This window comes from Benincasa hispida, chromosome 5 (genome assembly GCF_009727055.1).
Source record: "Benincasa hispida cultivar B227 chromosome 5, ASM972705v1, whole genome shotgun sequence".
In the NCBI taxonomy this organism is placed as follows: domain Eukaryota; kingdom Viridiplantae; phylum Streptophyta; class Magnoliopsida; order Cucurbitales; family Cucurbitaceae; genus Benincasa; species Benincasa hispida.
The window spans coordinates 23,125,866-23,137,163 of record NC_052353.1 but is presented as its reverse complement, the minus strand read 5'-3'; the positions used below and the strand labels follow the sequence as shown (position 1 = coordinate 23,137,163).

At 40.5% G+C, this 11,298-nt stretch overlaps 1 protein-coding gene across 1 annotated transcript; it reads right to left on the bottom strand.

The window, feature by feature from the left end:
• Positions 1-9,352: 9,352 nt before the first annotated feature.
• Positions 9,353-10,557, bottom strand: LOC120077257. The gene is made up of 3 exons (XM_039031153.1): positions 10,263-10,557; positions 9,922-10,088; positions 9,353-9,535 (listed from the first exon to the last, which is right to left on the bottom strand). The coding sequence occupies exons 1-3, from the start codon at positions 10,555-10,557 to the stop codon at positions 9,353-9,355; spliced, it is 645 nt and encodes a 214-aa protein (XP_038887081.1).
• Between the last annotated feature and the right edge of the window lie 741 nt (positions 10,558-11,298).

The window sequence follows — 11,298 nt, the reverse complement described above, 5'->3', positions numbered from 1 at the left end:
AAGGGAGGGTAGTGAATGTGAACCCTAAGCCCTAATTTCTCTACTTGAGTATGTTCCCTACTGAGACTAGTGTGGTGAGTAGGTTGATGTGGAAACTAATGTGTAATTGTAGAGAAAAGGGTGAAAAATTAGAAGAAGGGTGTGAATTTGAAAGCTTGACTCTTGGATAAAGCTTGGAAAAATTGGCCAAGTGTAACACATACGTTGGAAGCTAGAAAATTGGCTAAGTGTTATTCCATGCATTGGCCTTGCTCATTTTAGACGTTGAAGAAAGCCAAAGTGTGGCCAAGAGAAACGCATACGGCAGCCAATGTCTTGAGAGGTTAGCAAAGCATGCGACAGCCTCAAGTTTGCGCGGGCATGGGCGTTGCTGGACGATCATGTAGCAAAGGAGTGGTACTACATGATGAGGTAGGCGATCGTGTAAGTGGGCGCTGGACGATCATGTAGTAATACGGGGAGCTAAGTGATGCGGTATGCGATCGTGCGATAAAGTGCGACGCTAGATGATGTAGAGAGTCACGCTAAACGATAGTGCTATGCGATGGGCGGTAGCGTTAGACGATGAGGCGTTGGCACTACACGATCGACATCAGCGTTAGACGATGACAATGGGCGTGTGCGCTAGACGATAGCCATGCTTCGCTAGATGATGGGCGTCAGCGCTACACGATGAGTAAGAGCTTTGCGGTAGAATAGTGCTATGCGGCAACGCTATGCGATGGTGTTATGCAGCGACAGAACTAGACGATGAGCTATACGGCGATGAGACGAGCCATGGTGGACGCATGGTGAAATGTCTTGTGTTGCTAAGGCTTGCGGTACATAAGGTTGTTATGCATTGGTGATGTGCCATATGCGTTGGACATTCGAGGGCATGTGGGTGCATAGGACAAGACTAATACTATGCGTTGGAAAAGTGTTGGTCATTATCCTAGATGAGCGCATAAGGGAAAGGTAAGCCATGCGAAAGAGAAGGATATGCGGCCAAAGATGAGCCTTGCAAGCATCTAGCATATGTGACCAAGTTGTGTCAATTGGATGCACAAGGTAAGATTGAATGAACACATTTTGATGTTGGATGGACGTATGCGCCAAGGGGTGGTGTCCGGACATAAGTATATTGCGCCAAATGGATGGACGCAAATGAGGTTGGACGCATATGAACGCATTTGTGGTAAATAGGCGCATATGAGATTGGATGGATGATGACATGCAGATATGCATGTCATCTTCCTTTTTCTTAGAATTATGAAGGTTGTTAGGTAGAAATTGCGTCGATCGTGCTAGGAATTCATGAGAAAAAGAGTTTGCGTCGATCAGCATGTCGAATCTCAGCTAACCCATTACTTGCGTTAATTATGCGTTCAATGTTCTATGTTTGTAGCCAATGCAGGAAGTGAACACAAACGCGGAAACCGAACCATCGCATAGACGATCGCATGCAGAGAAACACTCCATCGCAAGGCAAACGCATCGATCAACGCATGGATGTTGCGGTAATTAGTCGTATGCGTACATCGCATGGGAATTGCACTCGTCAAGCGATTGTGGTCATCATATAGAGTTGTGGTGTTAAGTGAATGCGGCCATTGAATGACATCGGCTATACGACAACAATTCTAATGGGATCAACACAAGGTAGGCGGAATGAATGTATCAACGTATCTACCTCGAGAAAATCTAAAGCTGATGTTGACATTTTACCTACCGCGCCATTGGTGGTAGAGGTTCAGAAAGGACTAACGCGTCGAACGTCAGACCCAGAGCCTGTCTCTTATACACATCTAGATGTGTATAAGAGACAGGGTCAGAAAGAACTACGTCTGAATGTTAGAGTCAGAGTAGTTCAATTAATGTTGTCGGCGATCCAAACTCTATAAATAGAAGCCGATGAGTAGAAATTCAGATCATCCGGGGAGGATCCTTGGATCCAAAGATTATCCCTCAACCGGGATTTTTCCCGCGATCCAGACAACTAGATGACTGAGAGTTCTTCACCTCCTTCATCAATTCCGAGTGATGACCGGAGACTTCGACCGGAGTTAGATCTCGAGAGAGTCAGCTTTTCCACCCATCCATGGCACCACCGGTAGCCTTGACGCGCATCTGCTGGAAGTAAAGTTTTGCTTCCAGCTGGTCATTTCTTTTTCCTTTCTTTTTCTATATTGTATTGTATGACATTTTGGAATTAAGAAATTAATACAATGTGTTTTTCAATGCATTTATCTATTCCTTTGACTTCATCTTTATCTTCTTACTTAGCATCTTTACTTTCATTGCAACACTTAGTAGGAGTGCTTGGGTATTGCATACTTAGTCATGTGGATTCGAAATATAAAGCATATAGCACCCCACCAAGAGGTGTGCATTGTGTGAGCATGTGAGTAATCTTATTTGCTTAGTGTGAAGCTACTGCAACGCCTGTCTATGGGCTAACACATTGCTTGTCTATGAGTGAAGTCAGCAACAATCAACTGCCCGAGAGGTTAAGTGGTTGGACGCATTAAGCAAAGTATGCATTGTTCACTAGGGATAGTAACAATCTTAGGTCAACAAAGTTTATGCGATTATCTTGTATTATGTATGCTTCATTCATCCATTAAGGATACTCGGAGGATAGTCTAAGGACAGGATCTAGGGAAGGTCAGGTCAGAATCTAGGCTTGGGAAAGCCAGATTAGATTACATAATACAAAAGGTAGGCTTAGAAATAAGCACTATTTGTTATTAATGCATCGCATGCATCTTTGAGATAGGATACAATTGAATGCGGTCACCTTGCTTTCATGCATTTTGCATCATCGCATAGGACAAGAATAGAGACTTAGGAATAAGCTCTATGGACACTTTTGCATTCAACACATTCGTCCTAGAATTAAGAGCACCACATTTCCATTGGAAAATGACTTACCGTGTATGGTTGTGGCATGATTGCATGGATTGCATTGACTAGGGTTGCCCTTGCGATCACTCTTAAGTTCTGCAATGAAAACATCTCCGCATTTTATCTATTTTCCCACACATTTATTTCATGTCAAGGTTTGTCGCATCTCTATCTTTCATACATATTCTCATTGCGTTGCCTAATAGATAGGAGTAGGAGTAGGATTAACTTAACAACATCCCCTCCATTCTTTTATTCAACTGCCGCATGCACAATCACTGCAAAGATATAGTACAAGTCCCTGTGTTCGACCTCGGATTACCCAAGAAACTTGTGTTCATGTTATACTTGGCGTGAACACAAGAAAAGTTGTGGCAGGACGTATGGTCCTCGCATACATTCGATTAACGCATTTTTCATTCCAACGCATGACTATCAACACATATATTAGGAACATGCATCACATACCGCGTCCAAGGGAAGTTGGTTGTCGTGTAAAATTGACTCCCAATTTCCCATCATCAAGTTTTTGGCCACCCCCAAACTTAAAATCATGGTTGTCCTCAAGCATGCGTTATACTCAAGAAATTCTAACTCACCTTCTTGCTTTCTTTTGCGATGACCAGCTTCTCAGAATATAATTTACACGCACCTTTGACTATCACGCAATGCTCTCCTCCACTTTAACCGCTTCTTAAAAAAGATCTTGTCTAAGTTAAATCCGACAAGCCTTTGCTCAAAAAAATTTTTATTCATTCACCGCAATTTTTTGTTTAGCTTCTAAGCTTGCGTTCATTAAAAAAAAAAAAAAAAGTACTTCCAAAACTTTGCGATGACTTATTCAAATGTGGCGTTGAACCTGGTTACGCCCCTCGTTTTGCTTACCCCCACGTGTGTCATGCGGGCATCCAACTTCGGTTGCGTTCTATATTCAACTCAACTCTTGTCTCATTTGTTTTGGCTTGCGTCGGACAGAGGAGTTGCACTAATGCACTGATCCTGGTGACTTGCCTTCGTTTTGGCTTGCCCCCACGTGTGTCATGCGGACATCCAAGTACGAGCAAGTGCCTTTCACAACTTAACTATTATCAACATGGATTTCCCTATTACGTTGACAGTGGAGTTATTATTCCCAAAATCTCACTTCAATTTTTTTTTGTTCATTTTTCATTTTTTTTAAATGATCGCAATATAATGAATGCAATTCTCCGAGACCGCTGCCACCCCCAAACTTAGAGGTTGGCAACATTCTCACCGCAAAGCTAGAAACAAAGTTACAAGAATGCGATAATAAATGTTTGAACACGGGTTTGTGCAAAATAAAACTTAAGACTTTCAAAATTTGAAGAAGCTAATAAAAGTAAAGAATGCCTTGCATTGATTAGTTAGAAAATGTGGTGAATTATACGTATCATCATAGAAACATCGCAAAACAATGCAATCGGGAACAAAGAGAATTTCAAAAGGATAAGGCATACAAAATAACAAGAAAAGACCTTAGGCGGAACAATGCATGCGCTCATGCGTTGGAATCCATGCGATTGAAGCCTTGCGTTGAAGGGTGAAAGGACTTCTTCCGTTGAACTACGAACCGAGGAGACTTATTGTTGCACCTATAAGAGAAAATGTACCAAAAACCAAGGAAGCAGCCATATATCCAAAATAAAAATAAAATAGAAATAACCTATACTAAGAAAGCAAAGTAAAGATAGAGTAGAAGACGTCCTTGGAAAAATAAGAGTGTTGTCACCGCAAGGAGTCTTCCATGCAGGAGATGGCTTTCAACTGCTTGGGTCAAGTTGCCTTGACCATTGGAACTTCCGACAATTGTTGGGCATATATTGGCCACCATGAGCTTAGAACTGCCTTCGGCTCTTTTGCGACTGATTGCCCTTCTACCTTGGGTCAATACTGACTTTCAGCGCATCACCTACACTTCAATATTGTTTGCAACCTGGTCGCACAAGCTGCAATACACCCAAGATAAAAAGTTTGCTCGCAGAGACACAAAACTTAACAAACATTTAGTTGCCAAGTCCCTAGCAACGCGCCAAAAACTTGATGAAAGAAAGTTGGTTGTCGAGTAAAATTGATTCCTAATTTCTCGTCATCAATGGATGCATTCAAGGTCGTCATCCGGATATGTGGCTTGTTAGGGAGAAATCTTAGGCCTTAAGCAAATGAGGTGGATGCACAAGAAGACATGCAAAGTTAAGCATTATGTGTTGGCTAAGGAAGAGGAGGACACCTTAGATTGCGATGGCATGAAGGTTGCATTGATAATGTGGGGAAAAGACACTTGGACATGCAACCAAGTAGGAGGTGTCGGCCTTAGAGAGATTTTTGGATGCCTATAAATAGGGACAAGGACTTTAGATCATAAATCAAATTCTCTTTAAAGGACATTAAGAAGAGTGTATGAAGGCTGATTGTGAGGAAACTATGCATTGATGGAAGAACGCATGCGTTGGTAGCAAAACAATGCTTCGGTCATAAAGCTTTAAGAGGAGACGCAGCTGGACAGTGAAGTCTGGAAATAACATCAACTTAGGATGAGGATATCTCCCAGCATACTCGTGCATTTGGAGTGATTTCAAAGCCACCTAAAAACTCCGCGAGTCTAGTTTTCAGGGTAGGGTTTCTAGAGAAGAAGCTCGAAGGAATAGGGCTGGAAAGTGAAGAAAAAACAGAAGGATCAAGCTGTCGGGTGAGCTTGGGCCAGTCTTGAGGATTTGATGATTCTGGCCAAACCATGAGAAGTTCTAAGCTAATATTTTAAGGTAGGCTTCCTGAGACATTATAGAGCATGTTTACAGAAGGAAGTATCTCAAGATAAGGCTTAGAACTATGAGTAATCTGAGCTTTAAATTGAATCTAGATCTTAGGGTTCAAAAGGGAGCCCGAGGTAACCAAGGAACTTCTAGAGAGAAAGGTTCCTAAACGACCCAGGTAAGTGACTAAATATTTACAATGTTTTAAAGAAACCATATTTTAAAAGAAAGATTATTCTCATGCTAGCTAGTTTTACAAAGTAATTTTCAAGCAAACCATGAGTTATGTTTTAAACGCATGCCATGTATGAAAGTTTATTGAAAAACTATTTATGTGTGTTTAAATACACCAAGCATGCATTATTATCTTTAAAGACATGTTTTCTATGTGGTATGCTTTACATGCTTTAAAGAGAAAGTCATTTCATGACTAGTTTTACTTGAAACTCGATACCAAAGGACATTTGAGAAGGTATCCGAGCAACTCGATACTGAAGGACAAGTTTTGAAAAGGTATCTGAGCAAAAGTAACAAAGGTATGACGGTGCTTAGTATGACCACGTGCACGTAGGTAGTTAAAGTCAAAGATTGAGCAAAAGGGTTCTCTCTTGATTAGCAATTGACGTTAGGATTTAACCACAGCAGGGTTATTCTCAACTAAGGAACAGTTTTAATGTTTTCTGATAAAAATAGCTTTATATGCTTTATGCTTGGAAAATATTTATACTGCAGTACAAGGTTACTGTAGAAATTTATATTTCAGTTTAATCTTTTTATTGAGACTTTTGCATGAGAATCAGTTTTTTTTTCTTAAGTCACTCACCGGGCCAGCAAGCTCACCCCGTTTTCAAATGTTTTCCTTTCCCTCAGGTAGCGGTCAAATCCTCAAGAGATAGCTCTGCATTTTCTCTGCCCCTAAAGGATAAAGATAATGTAAGCCGTCTGTTAGGTAGTTACTATAAATATTGTACACATATTACAGTTGTTCATATTGAGGCTAAGGTTTTAGGCATCAGGACTTGTGAAACTAGTAATGTAATCACTCTAAATATGTTGTGTTTTTAAACTTAATGAATTTTGCCTAAGAGGCATCCACTGTATATGAGTTTGCATATTGGTATTAGAGTTATTTCCGTAAGAGTTATTAGGCAGTAGGCATCAACAAAACGGTTGATAACTGCTGCAGTCATATCCTTTCCTAGGCTCAGAGAATAGTCTAGGATGGGGTGTGACAGTGAAGTCTGAATATCAGAAGTGAGGAGGGAGAGTTAAGCGATCGTGTAGAGTGCCGCTCATCGTCTACTTCTACTAAGCAATCATGTAGCAGAGTTAAGCGATCGTGTAGCATTTGGTAGGCGATCGTATAAAATCTAATAAGCAATCATGTAGTATCTTGTAAGCGATCGCGGGGTATTGGTGGGCGATCGTCTAGTGTTACTAAACGAACGTGTAAAGACTATAAACGATCATATAGAGTTCTAATCCCTTTTAAAATGTCTCGCTTATAAGTTTGATTACTAAAGTTTGTCTATTCATGAATCCCTTAAGATGTTTCGCTTATCTCAATCTCCCTTTTATAAGTGTAATTTAACTTGTTGGCTATTCGTGAACCATTCTGGAAACATCTCGCTCTTGCTAATCTTGCTATCACTTGTAATCCCTTTTAAAATGTCTCGCTTATAAGTTTGATTGCTAAAGTTTGTCTATTTATGAATCCCTTCAGATGTCTCTCTATCTCCCTCTCCCTTTTATAATTTTAATTTAACTTGTTAGCTATTCATGAATGAATCTTCTATATTCATGGTGTTCTATACTAACAATTTAAACAACATGTTAGTAAAATTACATCAATAATATACATAATACACATAATATATATAATATACATGTACATCAATAATATAGAGTGTTTGTCCACAATTGACATGCCAATTGCATCCTATAGTCAGTCATCTTATCCTGAGTTATTACAGATGGGGCACTACCAGTCACTAAATGTTCTAAGAATTTTACAACAAATATTCCACAATCTAACGACTCGTGCTATGTATTCGTAAAGGTAGGTTGGGATATCTTCCAATGAGACGTTTTGATGTCCAACTTTCAACGTTTCAAGTCACAGTAGTGAAGAAGCAATGGTAGGGTGTAAGTCAACGGTTCAAGGAAAGACTCCAGCTTCTTCTTCGATGTCATGGATGGTAGTGAATCAAATACGAACAATCGGCCTCTATTTAGATCGAATGCTATCAACATCCAATGCTGACTAATGTTTGTTGTCGTGTATACAAAGTCCACATCTGACCACTTGACATCAAATTTACCCATGACATAATTCGGTAACGTCTCATCTGCCTATGCTACGGTAGCATCCAAGGTCGACTTGTTTTTAATATGTTTGTAGACCCCATCTCGAGAATTTAGGTGACTCTACACGGTGAAAAGCACATTAAAACACATAATAGTCAACCATTGAATTCCTATTCAAATGTGCAGTAAATGATTACCGTTATTCCAATTGGCAGGATGGTGAAGCGGGCCATACACATGACTGGTCGCCTATAGAATTTATCTTTCATGAACTCAAATATGATATTTAGGGTCTGCATCCAGAACAAGATATACGTTAGGAGAGGGTTTATAACTATATGTACTTGGTAAAAAGGACAAGGATCGTAAACTTACGTCATACTCAACCCATGAACTTGGTTCAGTCAACTCCTGGAAAAAGGTTTTGGATAATGGCTAAACTACATTTTCTCGAACCTCGTTGTCCGTATTCTTATTGGCAATCCAGTTCACCATTTCTTTCAATATAGCAGCTGGAACCTCATGCTCCAAGGAGTATTGGATCGTCGCTTTAAACTGTATCGTAGGTACCCCAGGGAGAGGGTACTTAATATTTGGACGATCCAAAGGAAGTTGAACCTTAATTTCCTTCTCCTTTGTTATTTTTTTTTTTTGGTTCAACAGGAGGTGTGTATTTATCAACGGCCTTCCTCTTACATGTTGTTTTTCTACCCTCGACCATAACCTACAGAAATCAAAATGGTGAACATGTTGAATAACAATTATGAAGAAAGAAATTTTCGAATCACATAATGATCATACCTGTGAATCGAGATGTAGGGTGCTAGAGAAGGTCGTGATATCAAGCTATACAGATGAATTGAGAGGTGGAGGTGGGATCGGTGACTTAGGTGGAGGTGGGGTAAGTGATTTAGGTGGAGGTGAGGTATGTGACTTAGGTGGAGGTGGTGTAAGTGACTTAGGTGGAGGTGGGTTAGGTGACCTATGTACAGTTGGGATAAGGGACATAATGGCATCCTGGCCTGTCTGTGGAGTGGGAGACCTCATCGCCTCAAACACTGTGGAATCCTTCATAGACTGTAATAGAAATAAAATAATTGACAATTGTGCTTTCATGTCCCTCGTGTCCGTCTCTAGGTTTGATACACGGGCATCCAAACTCAATATTGAGCTGTCAATGCTCCGCAGGTACGCATATACACCAGGATCAACATTGCCTCCCTCCCTGTGGCCCGAAACCTCCGGGACAGAACACTCCTCCTTAGGTCAGGACGTACGTCACCCACCAGCACATCATGAAACATATCCTCGCTAGGGGTGTAAGTAGGTTGGTGGATGTTTTGGTCCCCATCAGATTCGTCATCCCTCACTCCACCTTCTGAATTACCCTACTGTTCACCTTCCCCACCTTCTGAACTATTATTATATGAACTACTGCCACTATTTGAACTATTAGAGCTCCCTAAACTCTCGATGTCGGAGTGTGCTTGTCTTACGACCCGTCTATCAATTGAGGTGTCCCGAAACTCCTTCTCAGTATCGGACATGACAAGACCCTCTTTGACTTTTGTCTACATTAAGGAACCCAATAAGATGGTTAGTGTACATTTAACTACCGAATAAACATATTGTGGCTACATAGATTATACTTATATTTTGAGACTAAAAAATGTCTCTCTCGAGTGATTTGAATGACACCGAGTGGGAGCATGACCATCATAATATACGAGGAATGGCTACCTTGCTCTTTCGAGTGGCAACGTTCCCTGCTATTGATGATAGGATCTCGTACGTCTATACCTAAATCCAAACAACTCAAATTTATAACTATGTTAATGTTAAACCAAAGATAAAGTTAAGTTAAGGAACATCTACCTGGAATGCTTGGGGAAATCCATGGAGAGTACTTCATAACATAATTTTTATTTCCCCTCACTCTCTCCTTGTATAAACCAACCTTGTCATTAAGTGCGGTCTTCATGGCGTCGAGTGTCCTCTGCCAAATAATTGTACCCCAATCAAGATTGTTGTAGTGGTCTATGTCTTCAACATCATCAAATAGAGTACGATCGACAACATTCTTTTGCTTGTTTTTACCCATCATTGCAACCTCTGTGTAATATACTAGGGTAATTTTCACAGCATCATCGTCATTTTCAAATACCAATTTTTTGTATTCTTCTTCAAGCAAATTCAAGTGGAATGCATCTTAGGTCGACCGACTACCAAAGTACCTCGTAAAAATTTCTTGTGAGGACTCCTCACTCCGTCCAACTCGCGTAGGAGACCGTCACAAACCAGTGATCAATAAAAAGTCGTCCTTCGAAAATGTGACGACCTTTCCTCTGACAAAGAAACTAATTGAGTCCATTCCTGACTTTTTCACTTCCCTCAATAACATATGGTGGATTAGTGGGCTATTGAATACAAGTTCAATGTCTAAAAAGCGACCAAAAACTGTTTTCTTGAACATCTCTAACTGCCTTCCGGTAAGCTTTTGCTTTCCAATCTTGTTGGCATTGGCAACGTGGGCCAGGCAAGTTACTTGCCCGAGAAACCTATCAACTTCACGAATTTTCAAAGATTTTGACATCTTAAATTACTCTTACATTGTTCAATGAACATTCAATTTATCAGTTAGCAGGTCCATACNGTGGGCCAGGCAAGTTACTTGCCCGAGAAACCTATCAACTTCACGAATTTTCAAAGATTTTGACATCTTAAATTACTCTTACATTGTATGAACATTCAATTTATTAGTTAACAGCTTCGTACTAAAAAATCATTAACAAAACATACCGTTAAAGTCTTGCTAATCTCGCTCTTGCCCATCTCGCTTTCGCTCGTCTCGCTCTTGCCCATCTCGCTTTCGCTCGTCTCGCTCTAGCCCATCTCGCTTTTACTCGAATCGCTCTATCACATCTCGCTCTTGCAAAACTCGTCCACTACCTTGTCTGACTCTAACTATATCTTTTTCATTCTCAACCAATGCAGAACACATCGAAACCCAAAATAAAAAACAGACGCGATCGATTAAACCCCGAAACCAGTTATGAACGTGACGACCGATCAAACGAAACCAACCTAATCAGACGCAACACAGCATGGAAGACAAAAATTAAATTCACTAACCTAGTAGAGAACTTTGATTACGGCAGTAGATGGACGATGATTTTGCAGAGCGAGGTTGAATGACACTTGCACAATAATTTTGAGCGGAGTGGGACAACCGTTGAGTTTGAGCGCACTCGTATAGACTAGAGGGGCATTTTTGTAATCTCATCCTATTATGATGTAAGCAGAGGATCAATTGATATTATTTTTTAAAAATGAG

Coding starts and splice junctions, on each gene's coding strand:
- LOC120077257 (XM_039031153.1), bottom strand. CDS start 10,557: ATGTCAAAATCTTTGAAAATTCGTGAAGTTGATAGGTTTCTCGGGCAA. Junction 10,089..10,262: donor CGACTTTTTATTGATCACTG/GTTTGTGACGGT, acceptor AAATTACCCTAG/TATATTACACAGAGGTTGCA. Junction 9,536..9,921: donor AGACCGCACTTAATGACAAG/GTTGGTTTATAC, acceptor TCCTTAATGTAG/ACAAAAGTCAAAGAGGGTCT.